This window comes from Strix aluco, chromosome 12, assembly GCF_031877795.1.
Source record: "Strix aluco isolate bStrAlu1 chromosome 12, bStrAlu1.hap1, whole genome shotgun sequence".
NCBI lineage: Eukaryota > Metazoa > Chordata > Aves > Strigiformes > Strigidae > Strix > Strix aluco.
The window spans coordinates 13,508,587-13,532,022 of NC_133942.1; the positions used below are offsets into that span (position 1 = coordinate 13,508,587).

Sequence of the window (23,436 nt, forward strand, 5' to 3'; positions counted from 1 at the left end):
TTCAACTTCCACAAGGTTTGTTTCCATTACATATTTAGGTGGCAAGATGCTAGCAGCATAACCACTTTATTTCTTGCTCCCACTCACAATCACTGTTTGCAGGGTTCCGGTCACTGACACTGGTGGGACAGTTTGAAATCCAGAACAAAATAGTAACCAACAAACAGAGTTTTAGAATACAATAGAGATAAGTAACATCATGGAAAATATGCAGCAAGCACTTCTAATAGTTATAATTTTGCACTTCATTCTCTCATTTTCATTACCCTGCCAGAAGCTTAACTGCATCTTCCACTTAGCCCAAGCATTGCTTTTAGCCTTCAGTGAAAATCATACCCATTCAGCAGAAAAAATAAGCTTTTCCTTTTTGATCACCCTAAGCCTATTTTGTAGAGCGGCAATACTTGACAATGCTCTTCTATTTTATCAGGTGGGAACTTGCAGAGAACACTTTGCAGCGATGAAATTAACAGCAATGAAGACTTACATTTTCAGAATATGGTATATGCTTGTGCCAATAATACGGCTGAATACAGCTGAGGATTTCCAGTGGACAAAGAATAATCCAGGCTCTTTCTATTATGGCACTTTTCCAGCTGGTACTTTTGAACTACAGTTGATTGTGGGTTTTATAATGCTTTAGATCTACTTGTGTATTTGCACAAGAAAGCTACCAAAAGGTTTTACTGCCATTTTCCAGGGAAAGGGCAGAAAAAAAATTGAGGCTCTCGCAGAATGCATACTTAATATCACCTTCTGCACCTAGCCCTGGAAATATACTTAAAACAGTAAACACAGAGTAAATGTTAATAGATTCGTATTACATATCCAGATCTCCCTTTCCTGTCTGCAACTGAAGATGCACAGTATAACAAATCACACCTGAAAACTCTTCTCCTTTTCCATAAATTATCTACAGCTAATGAAGAATTATAACCTAAAAATAGCCTTACTTATGCACCTAACTTAAGAAATGAATGTGAAGAAAATAATTGTGTTGGGTTTGTTTCAAGCTGTTTACTATTATCTAATTCACTTTCAGTACTGCTTTATGAAACCTTGTCCTTTCTTTAATGTGTATTTATACACATACATATATGTAAGATGTATAAATACACATTGTATTTATACACATACATTTCATTCAACCAGAATCAAAACAAAAAGATTTTTTTTCATGCTCAAGTTTTTAAGTGACTTATGAAATGGATTAATCACATCCTTTTGTATAATACTAGGAAAATAATCCAGAATCTTTCCATATATTTTACATAATAAGCTAAACTTGTAATCGCCAAAAAACCCATAAAAACTAGCAGGCAAAAATGAGGTGGGAACCTAATTTTTTCTTACAGTAAGATATTTCTGCCATTCTATCAATGCACTACCTCATCACTGTAAAATAATAGTAACAAGGTTTAATATACGACAGAATTAGATTCCTTTTTCAGTACATCAGAACAAGATACCTTTAGTCTGTACCACATCTTCAGACAGTCCCTTTTCATGCACTGATAAAAGTTTCACGTAGAAAACATTGGCCTCTTGCTCAGTAGACATGCAATGATGCACATCTCACACCAAGCCATGCAACTGTGAAGGTCTATCAATTAGTTTCTCATATGAAAACTTAGTACAAAGACCAGTTTTGCAGGAAATGTTTAAATCTTAACTCACTTCTTTTTTACCTTCAGGTTTTTTATGGGGTGTTGGAAGTTCTGCGTACCAGACTGAAGGGGCCTGGGACAAGGATGGGAAAGGACCAAGTATCTGGGATGCTTTTACTCACAAGAAAGGGAAAGTGTTTAGAAACGAAACAGGAGATTCAGCATGTGACGGCTACTACAAAGTTAAGGTATTGTTAAAGAGGAACTATCCCTCTAGAAACATTCTGGAGCCATTTCATGATACCGATTTCCCATTTTAAAATAACAGCAAAGACAAAATGCTTTGGTTGCTCTATAGGCTCATTTAACTTAGGAAGTCAAAGGATATTTCAATTAGTTCAGTAAAATTTTCTTTCCTAATAATCTCATAGAATCAATAATATTACAATATTTCCCAAACATGTCTCAGTTTTTCAGGATTTTCTTGTCCACAGAAATATTCTAAATTTTGTGGGAAATCCAAATGCTTAGTTAGAACAATGAACACAGTTGAGCTTTGAATAAAATTAGCATCTTTTTTTGTGTGTTTGAGCAGCTTTAAAGATTTTCTGTGTATATTTAAGAATAATAAAACCATCGCATGCTTTAAAATTCAGTCTGAATGTTTTCCATTTTTGTGAATGGATAACAAATAAATAAACAATGCAGCTTTATTAGCAATATGTTTCCAAGCTTAAAACTATCAAAAACAATTTTCGAATTACTGTCCTGGAGGAAAGACAGATACACAAGGCAAGAGAGTCCAAATGACTGTGATAAGTCAATATTACATAATTAGAATTCCAACTAATCTGATAAAAGTTATATTCTGTTAAGTTTTTTCACATACAAGAAATCCAAAGGAGAACCAGAGGTCTCAGCAAGAACTAAGAGGAATGATGCCTTACTATCCTAAAATCGGAAAATGCAGGAGAGATTTCATTTGATCTCTCAAACAAGTAAAAGCTTGAAAGAACAGCTTAATAAAAACCCCCAGTGAGGTTGGAACTCTGAGACTCACTGGGCTGTTGCATCAGAAGAGATTGACACGATGATCGCTGGACCTATTTTTCAGGGAGAATTCAGGCATAAACAACAGCATTTCAACACTTACTCACTACTGTGGGCTTGTATTTTGAAATACTTTCTGAAACTTGCCTATATGTGTTCAGTTATGTGGTCCTTTTTACATAAAAGCACTCTTTATTGGCTTTGATCATCAGAATTCTCTTTGCATTGGCTGATATACCATCAATTTCTAATTTCATTTAATATCAAAGACGTATGATTCCTTAGAAAAATAACATGTATTTACACTGAATTTATCTTCTGTGCTAACTCCAGTATGAGATGGTAAATGAAAGCCTGCCTAATCATGTTTTTGTGCCTAAGCTGAAATATTTGAGGTCAGGATTTACAGGTTTATATTATTTTTTAAAACATGCACATTACAAATTCTGACATAACTATAATTGTGTTGCAGAATACCTCAACTCATTTTTCTGTCCTCTATTTGAGAGTGAAAACATTCAGTTTTCGTAGCTGTTCATACAAAACATTACAGGACTTCTTTGGAGAGTCAAGAAAAAAAAATGTTTAAAAAGAAAGTATACAAGTAGAAAGAGCCATCATCTCAAAGAAAATACAGAAAATAACTGATGGAATCCTCTTTTGTGCAACTCTTCTATAGATTTCTGCATTCAGTACTATTTAAGACAGATGAGTAACTGAAGAGTTATTCTGCTCGGACTTGAGATACGTTAATTGGATTTTCTTTTCACAGGATGACATTCAGTTACTGAAGGAGATGAAAGTTAATCACTACCTATTCTCTATCTCATGGCCTCGGATTATGCCCACTGGCATCAAAAGTAAGCATAACAATTTCACCATATTCTTACCAGCATTTGTAGGCAAGTAATTTTAATCGTGAGCATACCATAGTTTTTTAACAATACTGTTAAACAGATTTCTGTTTCTTTGTCTGCAGACAGAGTTTAACCATTACACATGTATTACAGTACACCCATCACTGTAACGTAAAATTCCTTAGTTAAAATTTTTAGATCGCTATTCTTCCAGGTATTTGAAAAACAATCCAGGTAATTTCTTGTTTGTGCGTTTCATCAGCAGAGCAATTGAATGAGAAGGGAATACAGTTCTACAATGATACAATTAATAGTCTTCTGGAAAACAATATTATCCCTATCGTGAGCCTCTACCACTGGGATCTCCCACAGGTTAGACAATATTTAGATTAGTGAAATGTCTAATATAAATGCTTCTGATAGAAAACATATTTCCAAGTTTAAGGACTGAGTGTACTTTAGTAACATTTTTAAAGATGTCTGCATGCTTTTAAGTGTGCTTATAATTATTTTCTATTCATTTTCATTTTAGATACATTGTAGTTATATACTTTGAAGTTTTGAAAAATTTCCTTCTGAGCTACTGAAATATAAATGGAAGTCTTTGTTAATAGGCAGCTGAACTTTAAATAACATTATTGATTCTTGAAATTCTTATTTATTAAGGTTCTCCAAGAAAAGTATGGTGGCTGGCAAAATATAAGCATGATAAATTATTTTAATGATTATGCAAATCTGTGTTTTGAGAAGTTTGGCGATCGTGTGAAACACTGGATTACTTTTAGTAATCCTTGGGTAAGTTATCAATGCTTCCCTTCCAATCATTCCCATTACACAGTTCTGTTCCCAAAATTCTGTCAAAGTGACACTACAGGAAAGTAGGTCAAAAATTGGAGAGGGAAAGGGAGGGACTTATGCCATTAATCACTGTGCCCAAAAATCGCAGTGGCCAGATTCTGTACAAGGGCAGAGTTTTAAGACATGAAATTCCAGTGGTTTGGAAAAATTATCAGGTGGAGAGGAGAGAGGCACAGAAAGGAGAGAGGCAGTTATAACTTGCTCTTCACGCGCTCCATCAGGGAAGAGCAAGCTGGGGAGTCAGTCCACTAACACTAGTCACCAACATGTGGCTTCCAACAAGCCACAGCATATTATCAACCAAGCAGTGGGGTAGTAGATGGGAGCCAAGGGGAGGGGAAGGAAAAAGGGGACTGTAGAGGACAGAGAGATTGAGAGAAAGACAGACCGTGCAGAGGAGCACAGGATCTAAGTCCATAGGATGGCAGCAAATCCATTAGCTCTGCTGTTCAGAGCATAACTAACTCTGTATTTGTAGGCAGTTGCTGAAAAGGGTTACGAAACAGGAGAACATGCACCAGGACTGAAGCTCGGTGGATGTGGAGCATACCAAGCAGCACACCACATAATTAAAGTAAAACTAAAATCGTTCTTTAAATTACGTGTGAATTAAGAATTTTTAGCAGACTGTTTTGATTCGGCTCTTTAAACAGAAATATAGCTTTGGAATGATGTCATTTCCAACTCGCACAACAAAACTATCACCTGACTTTAAACTACCAATGCATACTCAGGTGTAGCATGAGATGGGAGGTGCCTGGTGTGACACTTTGCTACAACAACCTAAATTTTTCCTTGTAATTTAAGTGTCTCTCTGAAACATACTGTAAAACTGGCTGAATAAGAAAATATCCAGGTTACTCCAGAAACAAGGAGTAAAATCCTGACCTGTTGAAATGAACTTGAATTTTCAGTAAGCCTAGCTCTTGTAAAAATAAACTTTTGCTTGCCTGAATAAATTTGGCAAAAGACATGCAAAGCCTGGAGCTGCTAGACAGAACACTATACTGAATGCTATGTATTACCTTCATGGGGACCTCCTGGAATCTAGGGAAGGAATCTTGCATAAATGCTTTTTTGACAACTTATATGAAATGAAAGCTTCCACAATATACATAAAAGAAATTATGTGGTATTTTCACCCACCTTAGTGCAAAAACTGCTCTTGTTCTTCACTAGCTTTCTATACTGACTATGGCATAACAGATTAAAACGTGCATGATTTTTTTTTAACTTACAGACTCATGCGAAGGTATGGCACTCTTACAATAACACATGGCGCAGTGAGCAGCAAGGTAATAAGGAGTCATTCTGTAATTATGCTTCTATTTATATTAAGGGCTTAAAAGATTATGCATAAACTGCAGAATTGTCCCTTTGTGTTTTAAGGTATGGTTGGAATTTCCCTGACTAGTGGCTGGGGTGAACCTGTTGATCCACATAGCCAAACAGATAGAGACGCTGCTGAAAGATATATACAGTTTCATTTGGGATGGTTTGCAAATCCAATTTACAAAGGAGACTATCCAGAAGTTATGAAGAATTATGTAGGTAAGCTCCAGTAACCGACTATAACATGAATAAATGATGCACTCATAGCATATTACAACAGAATAGCCCCTGTCCAGCGTGTGGTTTAGTCAGGTATGAGGAAACTGGTGAGACAACGCAAAGCAACAAATGGCCCGTGGGCTAGACAGCTCCTGTGCAGTCTGGGGACATGCTAGAACTAAAAATTTGAGCTGCTGTTGAGCCCAACAGTTGCACCTCTCAGTGCTCCCAACTGGAAAGGAAGCAACTACCTCACTTTTCAGTCATAGTCCATTTTTAGTGGCCTAAGACAGGGACTTGTTAAATATTTTGCTGGATTTTCCACCTGAGGACAAAGAACCAGCAGTTTTTCATCACTAGAGCTTGTGTTTCTACACGGTTCCACTAGCTTTGTTTCACAGAATGAAGAACATATGTGACATACCCAGCAGCAAAGCACTTCTATTCTTGTCATGTTATGTTTCCAAGCGTTTGGTTGACAAGTATCATGCTCTTTGGCAAAAAAGCCAAAACACTAATTCACTGTCTTCTCCATGTATTGTATCCAGCCTACTTCTCCAAACTAAAAGCATGAAAGTTTACTTCATGTTAAAAAAGCAATCAAAGTAAACTGCCCTCTGCACTAAGTTCAGGAAAACCATATTTATTGTTGGTAAGGTAAAGAAAACAAATTTCTGCGCTCCTCAGGTGTTTCCTGTAATTATTTTGATAGGTAGGAAGAGTGCCCAGCAGGGCCTGGGGAAATCAAGATTACCAACCTTCTCAGTGCAAGAGAAAACCTATATTAAAGGCACATCGGATTTCCTGGGAATAGGTCATTTTACTACTCGTTATGTTCTACAAAAGAGCTTTCCCTTTCTACGAGCGTCAAGTTACCACACTGACCATGAGCTGGCTGAGCTGGTGGACCCAAAATGGCCAGCTCCAGGACCCAAATGGTTATACTCTGTGCCTTGGGGATTCAGAAGATTGCTCAACTTCATTAAGGTGATTACAGAATAAATCTTTAAAAGAAAGTGAACAAAATGCCTGGTTACATGCAGAAGCTGCACTTAAACTATTGTAGATTTTCAACAGTTTCACCTATATATTTGTCTTGTCATAATGGGAAGTTTCTTTGCCAAAAAACCACCTTAATTTCAATTCAGAAAACTATAGAATTCAGTAATTTTAAAATAAAAACCATAGTTAACTTAAATTCCTAGTTATACATTTTCCTTACTAAATGTAATTAAGTAAATCTAGAAAATTGCTTTTAATGCATTTCACTAAGAATCTCATGTTGTGTCAAAATAAGATGATTTTGTTTCTATGAACTGGTCTAAACAAATCTTTGTTTGCAGACACAGTATGGGAACCCTCTCATTTATGTGACAGAGAATGGAGTTTCTGAAAAGGTACAGTGTACTCAGCTGTGTGATGAATGGCGGATAGAATATCTGAAAGGATATATTAATGAAATACTGAAAGGTAACTTTAAAAACATCTTTTTAGTGCATGAGCTTTTTGAGCGTTTTCACCTTCTGATTATTTTTTACTCTTGTAATTTAAAGCATAGAGGAATAAATATTCACAGATCAAAATGGACAGCAAACTAGACTAATAAATTTTCACAAAAATGACAACCTAGCCAAATGTACTGATGCTAATAAATACAATAACCAACATGAGATTTAATACTGTAATAATCAGTTTCCATTTTTAGAAAGGAGAAATTGCACCTAATTACCACTCTTCTAAAGCTCTAGTACCTCTAAGCTAAAGATAACATTTTCAAAGAATCTAACTTACTTCATACTTTGTCATTTTTCTGCCCTTCTCCCCCTCTCCTAATATCTTTCTGGTATAAAAAAACCAGCTACAGAACCATATTTTAAGGATGACAAACATAGGCAACAAGCTTAACAGAATAATTTACCTTCTGTTTACAGCTCTAAATGATGGTGTTAATGTCAAAGGTTATACTGCCTGGTCACTGCTGGATAAATTTGAATGGAACAAAGGCTTCTCCGAAAGATTTGGATTTTATCATGTTGATTTTAAAAACAAGAACAAACCACGATACCCAAAGGCATCCGTTGACTATTACAAAAAGATTATCACTGCAAATGGATTCCCAAATCAAAGAGAGGTGATGTCAGTTGCTAATTTTATTCTTTTCTCTTTTTCCTTCGATATATGGGCAAATATCCCATTGAATTTCATGGAAAAACTTGCATGAATACGGCACATGGAATGACACTTTGGCTCTGTAAATTAGGAATGTGTTAAATACACAGGCCTTCAGAGACAGAGAAAGTGGAAACAGCCTCAATTACTGTTTCTAAAGCATTTACCAAACTCTAATTGGACTTTCTGATGTAATCAAAAATGCTGAATCATAAGTTACCAGTGCTCAATCAGATTTCTAGGCAGAAAATTACACATACGTGCTACCTTATTGGAAAATAATATGGAATATAGTAATGCTTTTAAAAATTTTATTAAACAACTATAAGAAATATATTGCAATAAGACCACAAAGAAACTTTCAGAAAATCATGTAGTGGCAGAATAAAATAGTTTCAAGCCAACTGTAGGGGACAAACATTCAGGGACAGAGAAGAAGCTGCAGTGAGTGAGAGAGAATATTACAGTCTAACAGAACTGCTACATGTCAACTTCCTCAGGTGGAAAATTGGTATCAGAGGTCCATGGACACTTGCTCTACTGCACACCAACTCCTTGCTGCAGGTAATTATGTGTCTTCTGTTTTGTTTTATAAAAGCATATTATGTAACTTTCAGATTTTAAATTTCTCTGTGAATACTACTATTAGCAGGTCCTAAAAGGTATTTTCTCCCTGAAAGCACAATGGCTTTCAAATACAACAAGCATCTAAAGAAAAATGTCTTTCTTTACCTTCTCCAACTAAAATCACTGCAGCTAAACGGATCAACTTTGGATGTTAATGGAATACACAAACTGAAAGAGTTACTATTTAAAAATAAGGCTAGGGATGACAGGATTCTCCTTAAAGTAATAAAAAGTGCTAAATGCTCTTTCAAACATAAAACAGACCCAGACAAATTAAGACAACCACACAGACAGAAAATATCTAAAATGTTTGACTTCTACATACAATGAAACTATTAAAAAAATGGGCTAAGCACTAGCCTAAGGTAGTGTTAAGCCATGTTTCTGCTCTTTCATACTCCTGGTAACAAAGCTAACAACCGCACAACTTAGAGCAGCTGCTCAAGAACATGTAAATACTTTGCCTGCAATTTCCACAGTGCCAGGCTAATCCAGCTCACTTAAGACCTTCCCAATGTAATTCAGGATCTTTCATAATTCCTGAACTAGGAGAATACTCTACCGCAGCACATTTCTGAAACTTCTAAGAAAGATGAAATAAGTATTATAAAGTCTCATAAGAAGGATGAAATTAATTCCACGTGGTAGAAAATGTCAAAGCAGTCATCCTAAGTTTATCCTACTTAGCCTCAACTGCTGAGTGATATGTCCTAGGTGAATTAACTGTGTTTACTGAACTCTTTGAGGCTTATCTGTGGAGCAAAATTCTACAAAATAAAACCCATTTCATTTCTCAAAGAGCTGCAAAACAATCATAAAAAGGCTAAAGTGCTTCCCAAGGATTTCTCTTTGACAATTTTCTTTTCTACCCTTCCTTTCATGGGGGAGAATAAAAATCAAAGGAACAGCAGAGTACTGCTAATGCACTGAAGCTAATTCATAGTAAGCACAATTTTTGCAGCCCTTTGCGCACTGACATAGCTTCAAAAATTTACCTTAGAAAGAAAAAAGAGAGGGAAAACTGTCATGGATTTGCTCCAGCTTTTGCAGACTTAGGAAATTTTTTTGTTTGTTTTGGTTGCCGTTTATGACAATGCCAACAGTTAATAATTTTAGCCATAAATGTTCAAAAAATTCTTAATCTACATAAACTCTAAGTTAACAATTAGTATACTCCAGAAGATGACATTTCTTACGTATTACTCATTTCTCAAATTTTTAGATTCCCTGATTACTCACATGGAAATGGTGACAGAGATTGCTCTTCCTACAGTTTTCACACTCTGCATACTCATCAGCATTGTCCTACTAATATTCTACCTTCGAAATCATAGTTAAAATTGCATGCGTACATACATCTTCACTTTGCATAATAAATAAAATGCAACTGGTTTATTATATTGGTTAAAGTTTACCACAGATGCCTCTTTTTATACCACTGTAAAGATACAGAAATATTACTTTACCTGTCCACCTAGCACTTTTACAGTTTTTTTTATTCAGTTCCCAAAATATAATTTAATTTTTTTTAACAACACCCAAAGTACATTTTCTTTCTGCATTACTTTCTACTAATTTTAAGGAGTAGATTTTATGTTTCTTATTATTTTGAAAACTACTACACATTTTGTTCACCAGAACAACAGTTAGCTAAGATTAAAGTGATTCCAATCTTGCCAGTATAAATTTCAAGTGATTGAAAGCTGTTTTCAAATTCTGATTTCAGTCTGTTCTCAGTAAGACTTTTACTTAGCATGAAACTGCTAGTTGAAGAGAGACAGACACATAATTTTAGAATAGAAAAGCATTTAAATATTCAAAGAACACTGCTTAAATTTTAACTTATTATTCATGTCTAAAAGTTAGGATAATATACACCTTACTATTTAGGTGTGGAGAAGAATTATTTGAAGTGATTAATCAAAAATGACAACTGCTGAGTCAGATTTAAACCAAGGACTCTTATCGCTCTAGTTTTTTTACAGGGAACTAGGTTTACCTCATAAGACTTTATAATATATTACACACAGAAATGTGTATTATAGGTAATGCAAGCACTTCCAGAACATAATATTCCACCTCAGATTCACTTCTAGAGCAGGTAGGTACAAGTTAAGTACATGATTATAAAAAATTTGTTCCAGAATATGATGAGCTGCCTATATTGTCCTTCTATTTACTCCTCTAAAGCAAAGCAACAAACAACCTTCCTATTTAGCTCGCACTGTATTTTCAACACTGCATGTGCCTACACTGAATGTGCACTATCAGTACATAAATCCCAAAATGGGCCTTGTTCTTACCTTCTCTTCAAAGGCTAACTATTAAACTGAGAGTTATTAAGATGCAATATTAGGAAAGGGATAAGAAATAAGATTCACTGAGGAGAAACCAGAAATTATAGAAATTTATAGTTTTTAAAAAGCATAAATACTGGGGTTTTCCTTATTTTTACTCGTCAAAAGCTGATAGTTTCTTTTATGCAAAATGTTTGTCTCAAGTCTTTTAATCAGCATATACTACATCATGTAATTATCTAGAATTACACTACCAAAACATTACATACACTATCTAATCAACATAAGAACGTATGCAACTGTCATCCCAACATATTTAAATTACTATCCTCAGCCAATTATACTGAACATTTTTTTCAGAAAATTATACAAAAGTACACAAGACAACACTGTTAAAATAATTCACTTTGCATTGAGGGAAAAAAATGAATTTGAAGAGGAGAGAGAAGTGTATCCAAGAATACTCCAAAATATAAATACAGGGACAAAGAAAATCAAACTGTCAGAAGTTTACAATGCTCTGGATGAACAACTTTCCAAACATATCTGGATGATGAAATGTCACTTGACACCATGAAAACATGACAATATTGCTTGTTTTGCTGGGTTAAGATAATTCACACTTTGAACAGTGTCTGATTGCATTCTTAATGAATAAAAATAAAATTTAAAACCCCAAAGTGCAGAACTTTATTGAATGTTTGTAAATATATGAACAAAAAATATCTCCTATATTTTCAAAATAATTACACTGTACATTCATAATTGCACATTTATAAACAAACTAGAGGCCTACAGATGAATTATGGCTATGTATGTCACACTTTAAGCATACTAAAGCAAATAACTCTGTAAGATGTATTGTTCTTCAAATCAGAGTGTTTCTAAATATACTGTTGGGACACAGACAATACTGAACTTTCCCTTTTACTGTACCTTTCAAGTGCCTGCCTGTAGAGTAACCTGCATTTATGTGAAATGCACCTGACTGCACTGAGCCATTGTAATAAAATACATTCTTTCTTCATTGCTTCCATTAACTGTAGAATCGGAAAAGAGACCTGCAGAGACAAAAGAAAAAGATGTGATTAGCCACTACCCTTACAAAGAGAAACTGCAGATAAATTGTTCATGTAGCACCTTCAGGAAGGGGTTTCAAAACTTCAGTTTTACTGAAAGGAGCACTTCATGACAAAAATTGAGAATGACAGGAAAGCTTTACCAAAGCATTACCCTGTATCAAACCTCACCCCAAAAAGGCAAATTATTTCTGTACCAATCTATATGCTTAATTCTTCCCCATTCTCATGCTTTTTCACTTGTTCTACATTTGATTGCAGCAAGGCATGTCTTCCCTCCTTAGCACCTGCTTGCTTCTCTGACTAGAGACCAGCATTCAGTAACAGGTAAATTTCTCTTCAAACCCATTCTCAGATACACCAGCAAAGATTTTAGAAGTTGTAAGATACTGTGGAGAATACTTAATCATGTCATATTTGGAATTATTCTGTCTTTTTAATTCTAAAAACATAACTCAAAGATGAGAAGGCAGAAAGTCACCACTTTCTGAAAATCTTTTATATTCTACCAATACTATCTCACCCTTTTATTAAAAGGCAAAACATCGTTTCACATTTGCTGAAAAGTAAGAAGAAGTTCAGACCCACTGAACCCAGTATAAAAACTGAATTTGTTTGAAGTGTGTACTTTCATTATTTCATTTCACCATAAATATTCCTTACCTGTATTGTTTGATGTCATATGCTCAACCGGAGGATTAGTACTAACTTGCCATGTTGTTTTAGCCTCCTTCTGTCCATGCGCACTACTTACGTCCACCTTCCATATTTCTGGGTGATCGCTGAGAGAATAATCAGAAAATGTCAAAATTCAGTCAGGTATTCAGTCACATCTGAATTTTAATGCTGCAAACATTGAAGTTGCTCTTACTTTTGATAGAACTTCTTGACAAGAGCTGGTCTGATCGGCAGTTGAAACACATGCTTCTCATTTAGAGGGTTTTCCTTATAATACTTCATGCAGATTCTACAATAGATATCAACTAGTTACTAACTTTCTTTGAAGAAATGCTTGTGCAACACTGCATAAACCTTGTGCAAGATTAACTATACTCTCAGACTCATTATTTCCTTTGTTTTCAGTTTTAGTCACAAAGCAAAATTTAGCAGGAGGATTCAACTGCTACTTCTGCAGTCTCATTATCATCAACATTAAGGAGGGATGCTTTTTTTTTTTTAAGAGTTTCTTTACAACTGTCAAAGAATCTATTTGTTATTGTCGTTGAAAGAGCAAGAAGTAAAAGTGAAATAATTACTGTGTCAAAGGGAAGAGGTTCTCATGCTTAAACTGAAGTAAGACTGTACAGCTGACCATTATTTCCAGCATATGGTGGAGCTTTTGAACACGATGGACTTGTTCTTGTAGATCTACTGATGTGGAAATGAAGTAATCCTGGAACAGCAAACAGTTTCTGCTCCTAACTGGACACTCAGTTTCTACAGACACACAACACTATACCTCACTGTACTAATTTTCCTCCTTCTTTTTGAGAAACCAAAATTTTAAGAATGGCCCAGAAGAGTCAGAACAAAGTTCCATGTTATCAAAGTATCAACATAGGTACACTGTCCTATATCAGATACCTAGGAAATAATATATAAATAAGGAAACAACATAAAGACATTTCTGCAGCATGTTGTTCCATTCTCATGATTTGCAATTCAGTTTCTCAATTTATAAGAATGATACAACTTGCATCCCACCCTCAGCTAAGTGTGCTCTACTTTATAGTGCTTTCAGAGTTAAAAAAAAAAAAAAAAAAAGGGCATCTTACCAAGTAGGTTAATGTTGCAAGTTCCTGGCCTGTAAAATTAACAAGAGGAAAAAAAAAAAATTACAATTTACTATACAATGTCAGATGAAATATAAGCAACATTCAGGTAATCAAACAGGGAATTCTGCTAAAAAAAAGCCCAAGGTCCCTAGGACTGAGATGTTATTTACTGACGTGATTACTCAATTCAAAACACGAAAAAACCCAGCCTGTAAAGTGGTATGTCAGAGGCAGTATTTTATTTACTACCAAGGCTGCACAACGAAGAAACCTATCACATACTTTGAGACAACCACTCATCTTGGGACATAAAGATTTACAAATAGTGAAAATAAAACAGCAAATGAAACAAAGAATGAAAACGGGATGACGAAGCAAAAAAGAAATGAAGAAATTAAGAGATGAAGGGAATGAAGTTAGTAACAACAGTAAAACACAAACCCCTCTCACAGATTTAGAAAAAAATAAAGCTATAATACTGAAAACAAAGCCACAATGTTTTCAAGAAAAATTGTACTTTACAAAAATCTTTCCACCCTATTTTTTTGTTTCCAGTATAATATATTTATAAAACAATAATCAAAAACATCTAAATACTACAGACTGTACAAACACAGCTACTGCATAAAAATACATATAAACACCCTTGCCCGATTTCCTTTTAACCCACGTAGACCATAAAGGAAAAGACAGAAAAAGCATGAGGCTCTTATTTTTTCACCTACAGCAAACAGATAAGAAAACAAAACTGCTCATAGTTATTTAAATCTGGTATTTATTTTACCTGAGGTTCACTCTAAAGGTTTCTTCAAATAGAAAAAGAAATACACGATTATGCAAGCTATAGTTATTTTGAAACAAATTAATTTTTTAACTTTTGAAACCATATACAACTGAAAAGTACAATTACTAAGGAAGGTGGAAACAGCACTTCAGCAGATGGGAGCAGAAGTGAGATCAAGGTTACCAAAAACTTAATTATTTCCTGTATGGAATACCTTTTCTCTTGAATTTCTAGTGATGTTAACAGATACCAGGCTTACCGATGAAAAAACTGACATAATCCTTCTTCATCTTATCCAGACCAATCTCTAAGAGCATTTGAATCGGAGTGATGCCACCGAGGGAAATGACCTCTATCTTGCCATGATAAGACTGTTGAATCAATTTACTTAGCAAACTGCTACTCCCTTGATGAATCTAAAAGTTAGAAAAGTTTTCTTGTGATGTAACTGCGTATAAAACATCATAAACATTGTTTAGAAGTACAACACCAAGGAAATAGAGGCAAACTGTGACATGTGAAAGTAATTTTAAAACAACACAACACGGAAATGAAGGGCAGTTAAGTGACAAGAACTATACTTCAAACAACTCAAAATTTTAACATTTATTGTGAAACACAAATACATACCCATGGCTGTATCTCACCATGTTCCAGGGATTTTATGATCAGTGTGAAACACTCTATCAACTCCTGATAGGAACTGACACCTTAAGAAACAAAGATGCAATATTTTATTTATCAATCCAGCTCTCTCTGTAGCTGTTAATAACAATAGGCCAAGGATACTTGCAAGAATCTTTTAAAGAATGACAGCTGAAGTGACAGATTACACTGGGTTTTGTTAAGTTGGTCATATCGTGACTTTAAAAAGAGTTACTCTAAAGAAACAATGATCAAAAGAGGCTACTGAACAGCATATGCCTGTTAAGAGAACAGCACATGGCAGAAGCATTTTGTCATAGAACACATTTTGGCTACATTCTCTCTCTATACATTGAAGTTCAATACATTTTATAAATTTAACTGAACAGCATCTATCTAGAATATGAACTTTACCCAACTAACTGCTTCCTAAACAAGGAACAAGCCTCCAGACATTGTGCAGCAGATACAGCCCTTAAGCAGGACACACTGCAGTCATCACAGTGGACTTTAGCTACCTAGTTTCGATTCAAACACAACAGCGGTTGCACTAACAGGAATGAAAAGGATTTAGAAGCTGAGTAACTCTATCCCTCAAAGAGAAAGGAGTTGTTATAATTTCTGGAACAGCTTAACAGAAGTTAGTTAGTAATCTGAAAAACAGTACTAAATAAATAAAAATGTATTTTACTGAAGGACTGTGAGTGGTATTACAAGAATGATAAAGTTTGTGTGCAGTTTTCAGTTTTAGACCAGATGAGTACTACTGATTGTTTAGTACCTTTTATAATCAAATAAAATGAAATATAATATCTCCTGCTAGATGTTGGTCTACCTTTATATGTTGTAAGAAAGTACATCATCTCACATACCTAAAATTAGCTCTTTCAGAAAAAGCCTATTGGTAAAAATTTTCTGAAGAGCTGATCAGTCCTTAAAACTCAGAGAAATTTATATTTATTTCACTGAAAAAGCAATACAGTATAATAGATACAGAGAACAGAAGAATTAAAGGAAAACAGATGGCGCAAAAAACCACAATACACTTACTTTTCATTTTGCACCATAATTGTTCAGCAAAGTCCAGGTCTCCTCGCTCACTGAAGATTGATTTTATTGAACTGTCCACTGCAGCTGTGTCACATTTGATTTTCTGAAAGAGTTTGTTTGTCTTAAGTAAAAAAAGGATGCCTAAGATTCAAAGACCTTATGAATTCAAATTTTCTCCAGAGATCAATACTGGATTCATCATTAATTTTTCTCCTTTTCCAGGGAAACTACCACACAGAAACTACTAGTGCATAGTAGCTTTGAAGCATATTTTTATTTAAAAGTGAGACTAATTCTCTTCAGAATTATCACACTGGATAATTGCTAGCTTTGGACCAGGAACTGAAGCCTACTATCAGAAAGACTTGATCACAGCCAAGTAAAGCTCAACCAGACTGTCCAGTAAAAACCAACTGCTTAGGCTCAGGATGATCCTTTTCACCTTACAAGGGCTCAATGCATAGAGCATTAGTAAATAGCAAGAATACAGTCCAGCAAGCACTAAATTGGAACGTGACCTACGCTACACTGAACTCACAGATGATTAAATAGCTGTATGTGTACCTAGCAGTGCCCTGGGAGGCCAGAATTAATACATACATAGATTCTCAAAACAGAGAACTGTTTTCCTGTTATCCTGATCCTGAATGTTTCTGGTTTGGCTGATACAGAAATCATTATATTTTTAGCTTATCAACTATACACAACTTGTTTCTCAACAGGAAAAAGACCCAAACCTTTCTTTGTAGATTGAAAGGGGAAAAAAGCATGAAGACATTTTTATAATTTCAATTTGTCCATTGTTTCAGAATATCATAAACCTCTAAATAAATAGGCAGATATATAACTGATACCATTAAATGGGCCCAAAGCCATTAAATTAGGCAACAAAAGCAAATTAATGATAGAATGCAATGGCACAAAGGTCAGAGATTGCAGTTGATATACTACAGTTCAGTTTGCAAGCCTCTGGTAGTGAAAAAGGAAGGGAAAGAAGCAAATCAAAATAGCTCCATACCACCAAGTTATATAAAAAATATGTATAATGGACACTGGTAGACCATTTAGAATAAAAAAACAGGGAAGTTTTCTGAAGGTAAAAATTACAGTGGACTATCTATTAGAGGATAGCTATGGAATTCCTAATTCTGCCTGTAAGGCTGCCTTCCATTATTTTTACACAGCAGAAACAGAAAGCAAGAGATCTATTTTTTTTTTTTTTTTTTACATCTTTAGACCTGTGTATTTACATATATACATAAATAACATACGCAGAATATGTAATAGATGTAGTCAAAGTTTGAAATAACTACAGTTATAAGGGAAACAAGATGACAAGGCAATTGGTAGGAAATGGCATGTACCTCCGTTTCATTGTTGTTTCCAGATATACAATATCCATCCAGCTTCCTCTTTAAATCTAGGAGAGGAAAAAAATAAATTTCACCACTATGAAAAAAAAAAAAATAATCAAACCAATTGTATAAATCCCTGGGCACATCATAATTAACAAATACACTGACTGGATGGCTAATAGACAAAATTTATCCATTTTTAAATTGTTTTTACTGGGTAAGGATATAGTCTCAAAAATAATTTATTCATATTTTTTAATAAAAGATATACATTTCCCCCATATACCTTTACTACATTCTATTATCTAAGTATTAACCTGTTAAGTTCCAGTGGGGAAGCAGTAAGGGGTAGTAGGTGGTCTAATAAGTGTCTCTGGTTTTCTTCCACTTGTATTTGTCAGAGAGTTTTTGTCTGTTTTTATCTTTTGTCCAAGTTTTATCTACTTACTAAAAAAAATTTACAGTTGCATTTGCAAATCTCTTGGTGCATTCCTACATCTGATTCTCTTTTTAGGCTTGTTTTCTAATATCTTAAACTTCTGACAAGAGACGTATTGTTCACAACAGTTTTCAGAAGGAATCAGTAATTTTGGATGCTTCGTTTTAAGATGTCATCACTGTATTGTTTTTCACCACCAAAGGAACACTTAGCACGTTCAGAAGTTCCTGTGTACATCAGATAACTGGAAAGTCGCATCCAGAACTCTCTCAGTTGTTTTTTAAACATTGTGCGCCATTTTGTAAAGAAACAATTGTTACTTTTATCCAAGATATTAGGACAAAGGAAGATGACAAAGGTGTACTGACTAATTTATTTAACTACTTTGTACAGGTGGTTATAGCAGAGAAATCAACATCTCTAATACTTTGAAAATTCTATGTGGAATTTCCTTTTATTTCTGTGAAATGTGATGTCCCTCTGTCCCCATCTAACAAGCAGCAATTACCCGTCAGAAACTCCCGGACCAGTTCAACAGCTGATTCAGACTCTAATGGCTCAGGCCACTCAGTCACACCTGTCTTCAAACCTTCGGCCAAAGCCTAAACACAGCATGAAAATCAAAACAACACAAGTCAGTTCTTGTTTGAGGTTCTGCACGTGTCATACTTCAAAATGCAGTAAGCTTCCCCAAGAATCATACATCTCTCTATACAGCTAACCATGAATTTGGAAACTTCTTGAATTTCCTGGTTTTGGTGTTGATGGGTTGTCATCTTTATATTCAAGATTCCTAAAACTGAACTCAAAGTTTACTCTAAAATAAAAGCTTAAAGTTATCTTTGAAACATCTGATGAAGTTTTAAATGAAGTAAGTTATTAACACGTAAAATCACCATTCCATGTAAATCTGAAATCGGAATTTCTCACTTGTACTTACAAGGAGAAACTGCAGTTCTCTATATAGCTGATATACAGGACTTCTGGGGTCCCCGGACTCCAGTGCAATATTCTGAAAGTTCCAGAAGTTTACGTCAGTTTCAAACTTTAGAAATCAAGTGTCCTGAAATTTTCAGTAGTGAAATGCATATCAGCATCATTTATAATTTAGATTATGAACACATTGTGCTGCTTATTTAAAGACTAACAAACACAAAACGTCAAGAGTCAAGCTTATTTTCTACCCTTTACACTACTCATGATGTAAGCTATGGAAAGAGTTTGGGTTTGTTTGCTTTTTCCTTCCTGACTTACCAGTGTGGCAGCTGAAATTAGTGGGGGTGTCTCCAGAAGCTTATCGACAGTATTCCATGTAATATCAACAGATATATTGCTTTCAGATTCTACGATTGTGTCCTCTATTGCAGCAGCTCTAATAAGTTCATACTGAGCAAATCCTTTTGTCATCACCTAGAATGAACAGATTTTAAAAAAACACAACAAAACCACCACAACAGTGATTATTTTGCATGCATACAAAACAATTTTAAAAGCATTTCACACACACACAAAAAAAGGGCTAATATCAGACAAAAGCATTGTAACATAGGGAGCTCAAATGTTACTTCAAAAGTGACTATTATACTACAGAATCACACTGGGGCGAGTTTCTAAATAGAATCTATAAAGCTTCCCAAAACCAGTATCATAAATCCAAAACCAGAGTTTTTAAACTTAGATTGGAGAGACCGTAAAAACCTACAATAGATGAATGATGTTTCTTTTTATGTGCCATTTTGAGCTCTTCCAGGTTTGCAAAATGGGTTTTATCAGCTGTAGGACCTAGGAAAGGAAGAAAAGTAAGAATCAAAAAAAAACATTTAACACAAATCAAATTTGGTACTTAAAATTAATTCTCAAATATTCCATTCGGTCAAGTACGACTCATGTTGTCCTTTAGAAAGCAGACATTCTTCTTGCATTTGTACTATTGATAATAAGAGCTGGTGCTGATAACTAATAATTAGTTAGTTGATATTGATAATTATTGATAATAAGAGTCAGTGCTTGTATAAGCAGTTGAATGGTAACGATTTAAATTTGCCAAGTTATGGTACCTGAGTGAAGGTAGGCCTGCACAGATACTCTTGAGTTAAGTATATTAAAAAGTCATTTCCCCCACATAGCATGGGTTAAAATATCTTTTCTTTTCTCTCTTTTTTTTCTTTTGTTTTTTAAGAAGAGGAATATAGGGCTGTACCAAGCCAACATCACACAAAGGACAAATATAGCATTGCTACATCAATATTCCCACATTTTTAAGCCTTCCTCATTTAATTTTATGTGTAATTAGAACCTTACCATCACATGTAACCATATAGAAATTGATCCCTGTGATTTTGTTGCCAGCTTTGAGAGGCTCAGCTCCAAGCCAACAAGTATGTTCAGGATCAGAACCGTCACACCTTATCCAGAGGGGAGGAAGCACAACCAGTTCACTTATCTTCAGGTGGGTCATGTTTGGATTTTGTACCATTGTATATAAGGAAATCAACTGCCTAGAAATGTGAATAGGAAAAAAATTAAGATGTCAGCAAGTACAGCTAAACCGATGCCTTACATAAAACTTAACTCCTATCTACCATGCTTCGTTAGCAGACATCAAATCATTTTACAAAAAGAATGCAGTATTATAATCCTCTTTTTACAGGTAAAACAATGAAGTCACAAAAGAAGAAGTAAGACATCATAACTGAGAATGTACTTAATGTAATATTTTAATTTAGACTAAAGGTTCTAAAATTGTAATTGAAACTTACATTTAAAACATGTTAAAAGGGTAAGTTAGTTTAGCAAACTAGTCACCATGCTTTGATACCATGCCTTGGTATTTTAAAAACGGCCAAAGAGCCAGATTAGATATTTTATTTTTTAACAGAAGCCTTACAAAAACAAGCACTGAAATCTTAGTAAGCTTTCTTTGCTCACCTACACCAGTCCCGTTAACCTAATGGGACAGCTCACAAGTGCTTTTCCAGTACCTCAGGTACTTTGTTAGGAACTCTTTTAGCCAGGGGAGACCATTTCACAGGATGAAAAATGGTCATATCTCCCCACTAAACTAATGAGTAATTTAATTTGAGGGATTGAAAATAATACAGGTTCTGAATATTAAGAAGAGAGACAAAAGTTGCAAAAGAAAGCTACATCAAACGGGGAGGCCGACCTTTGACACTTACTTTGCTCTGCTTACAGAAAGAGCCACTGGTCCAGAACTCTCCTTTGGTAAAAGCTCAGAGCCATAAACAGCATCATCCATTTTTGATTCTTCCATTGGGTCACTTTCTTCATTGTGTCTCTAAGAGAAATGCACAGGTAAGTCAAAAAGTGCAAGGTATGTCAAAATACTTGATAGGAATGCAAAAGTCTAGATTATATTTTTTAAAAAAACAACTCTCATACACACTTACTGCTTTCTGCAAAATATATACACTGCTTCCATTCCAAAATCTTTCAATGGGACTTTTGCAACTACCACCAATCAAACAGATCTCTACATCAGTCTGAAAAAAAAAAGTTAAAATTTTTTAATACTCTATATATAAATGCTGCGTTTCAGAAGTTTTTTATACCAGAAATTGCAAAATTAACTAATTCCACAAACTGTTTTCCAACCCTATTGCAACCATTCATGAATCTAAGGCTTTCTTTCTTCAGGAGAACAGTTACAGCATGACATAGGTGGAGTCAACTGTGAAAATGCAACAACTTTCAACTAACCAACATAGAAAATTTAATCTCCAACAGGTTGACTCTATAAGAAACTAAAGTTTAGTTCAATGAACAAAACTTCAGATAATCTGAGATATGAGGGATCATCATTGTCAAGTAGCAATTGCAGTCACCAAATATCCCTGAGATGGAGAACACTCATTTAAAGTAACATTAAATATCAATTGATCACTTCTCTGGATGTCTCATGAGAGCTGTAAACAGTTTGGAGATATTAAATAACTCAAGCCTGTTCTCAAGAATAAAGGAACGAACATCAATCTTTACTTAGGCTTTTCTACACACACAGAGAAGTACTGCTTGATACTTCACATCTAATCTGCTCTTCACTTTACAATATATTTAAATAATCATCTGATTTTATTTTCAAACTGTTATCAAACTTATTATAAAGCCCAAGATTAATACAATAAAATAACATTAGATTTTCCAGCCAAAAGCTGTTCCAAAGCTGTTCCAAAAGCTGTTAGAAGCAATTGCTATTTTAATACAGATATCCCATTCCCCATAAAAACACTTAGATAAAAAGCGTGCCATCAGAAGCTGCAAGTTTGAAGCATGAAAATACGACTGAGGGCAGCTGCTGTGGCAGCTCCTTTCTCTCCTCACAGCAGCCACACACGCTATCACCCACCTTCTGCACTCTACACAACCCCCAACCCACAACACTCTCACGCCCACAACCATTACAACCATTTTAAGCAAGCTAACAGGGGCAAAAAATCAGGTGGCGCGCAGGAATGAGCAGGGAGGCGAAGGCTGGTGCTGGCCCCGGGAGGGCGGCACTCTGGTACCCGCGTCTCCCTCTCCATCCTGAGGTAGCGGCAGATCCAAGGAGTTATTGCTGAGGTAAATTTTGCCTTTTACATGATATCCCCACGCATATTTCAGCTGTCGATCAATGGCTGCGCATTTTAAACATGCCGACTCAAGTTACATGACTATACTTTCACATCTATATTTACCTCAAAGAGATACGGACGTTCAGGGATGCTTTCCCTTCCTTCTTCGTATATTCTGAAAGAAAAGGAAACGTTTAAGGTATATAAAGTTTTATTCCTCTGCATTCCTCGTTAAACAGCAAGTTTAACTGCATAAACAAAAACACCACAGGTCTACAGCCAGACCCTCAGCAGCCTCCCCACAAGCTGGAGCCCCACCCGGCACCCCCTCCCCGGCCGAGCCGCCCCCCTCAGCAGAGCGGCCCCTCAAGGCAGCCGCCGCCCCGCGCCCGCGGAGGGCCGAGCCCCACCGGAGGAGGCGGCCGTACAGCCCCGCCGCCGCCTGCCACCGCCGCCCCGCGCCCGCGGAGGGCCGAGCCCCACCGGAGGAGGCGGCCGTACAGCCCCGCCGCCGCCTGCCACCGCCGCTCCGCGGCCATCGCCGGCCGCGCAACCGAACCGCGCGCCTCGCCCGCCCCCCGGCACTACATCCGGGGTGCTGTGCCAAACGGAGGCCAAAAAATTATTTTTTCCCTCACAGGAGTGGGTCTTATTTATATTTATTCTCGACGCACGCCTTCTGTGGAAAAAAAAAAAAAAAGAAAAACTTTAAAAAATGT

The 23,436-nt window shown here is 35.7% G+C and overlaps 3 protein-coding genes across 7 annotated transcripts in view; 2 read left to right on the forward strand and 1 right to left on the reverse strand.

Annotated features, from left to right (window-relative positions):
• Positions 1-23,436, forward strand: part of TIPIN (TIMELESS interacting protein) — a 311,840-nt gene that overhangs the window by 221,346 nt on the left and 67,058 nt on the right. The gene's annotated exons all lie outside the window — the stretch shown is intronic.
• Positions 4,220-10,057, forward strand: LCTL (lactase like). 3 transcript variants are annotated; one of them, XM_074838013.1, is made up of 9 exons: positions 4,220-4,309; positions 4,851-4,946; positions 5,613-5,667; positions 5,762-5,923; positions 6,636-6,910; positions 7,267-7,393; positions 7,855-8,054; positions 8,593-8,656; positions 9,942-10,057. In XM_074838013.1, the coding sequence occupies exons 1-9, from the start codon at positions 4,220-4,222 to the stop codon at positions 10,055-10,057; spliced, it is 1,185 nt and encodes a 394-aa protein (XP_074694114.1). The 3 variants fall into 3 exon arrangements, with proteins under 3 accessions (XP_074694114.1, XP_074694115.1, XP_074694116.1); XM_074838014.1 differs by lacking the exons at positions 7,855-8,054; positions 8,593-8,656; XM_074838015.1 differs by lacking the exons at positions 4,851-4,946; positions 7,855-8,054; positions 8,593-8,656.
• Positions 8,390-23,433, reverse strand: ZWILCH (zwilch kinetochore protein). 3 transcript variants are annotated; one of them, XM_074838009.1, is made up of 18 exons: positions 23,356-23,433; positions 22,841-22,892; positions 21,554-21,646; positions 21,323-21,441; positions 20,445-20,641; positions 19,846-19,925; positions 19,398-19,553; positions 19,084-19,155; positions 18,652-18,745; positions 17,714-17,769; positions 16,350-16,452; positions 15,285-15,364; positions 14,914-15,070; positions 13,871-13,899; positions 13,352-13,488; positions 12,967-13,062; positions 12,759-12,877; positions 8,390-12,077 (listed from the first exon to the last, which is right to left on the reverse strand). In XM_074838009.1, the coding sequence occupies exons 4-18, from the start codon at positions 21,415-21,417 to the stop codon at positions 11,986-11,988; spliced, it is 1,563 nt and encodes a 520-aa protein (XP_074694110.1). In that variant the 5' UTR covers positions 21,418-21,441; positions 21,554-21,646; positions 22,841-22,892; positions 23,356-23,433; the 3' UTR covers positions 8,390-11,985. The 3 variants fall into 3 exon arrangements, with proteins under 3 accessions (XP_074694110.1, XP_074694109.1, XP_074694111.1); XM_074838008.1 differs by having other exon boundaries at positions 23,201-23,427; XM_074838010.1 differs by lacking the exon at positions 23,356-23,433 and adding an exon at positions 23,128-23,185.

Bases quoted from the DNA above. Each gene is read 5' to 3' on its own strand.
- LCTL (XM_074838013.1), top strand. From the start codon at position 4,220: ATGATAAATTATTTTAATGATTATGCAAATCTGTGTTTTGAGAAGTTT. The intron at 4,310-4,850 runs GTAAGTTATCAA...CTGTATTTGTAG, and splicing joins TTACTTTTAGTAATCCTTGG to GCAGTTGCTGAAAAGGGTTA. The intron at 5,668-5,761 runs GTAATAAGGAGT...TTGTGTTTTAAG, and splicing joins ATGGCGCAGTGAGCAGCAAG to GTATGGTTGGAATTTCCCTG.
- ZWILCH (XM_074838008.1), bottom strand. From the start codon at position 23,256: ATGGCCGCGGAGCGGCGGTGGCAGGCGGCGGCGGGGCTGTACGGCCGC. The intron at 19,926-20,444 runs GTAAGGTTCTAA...TTCCTTTCCTAG, and splicing joins CTATATGGTTACATGTGATG to GTCCTACAGCTGATAAAACC. The intron at 17,770-18,651 runs GTAATTGCTGCT...TTCCTCTCCTAG, and splicing joins GGTCCGGGAGTTTCTGACGG to ATTTAAAGAGGAAGCTGGAT.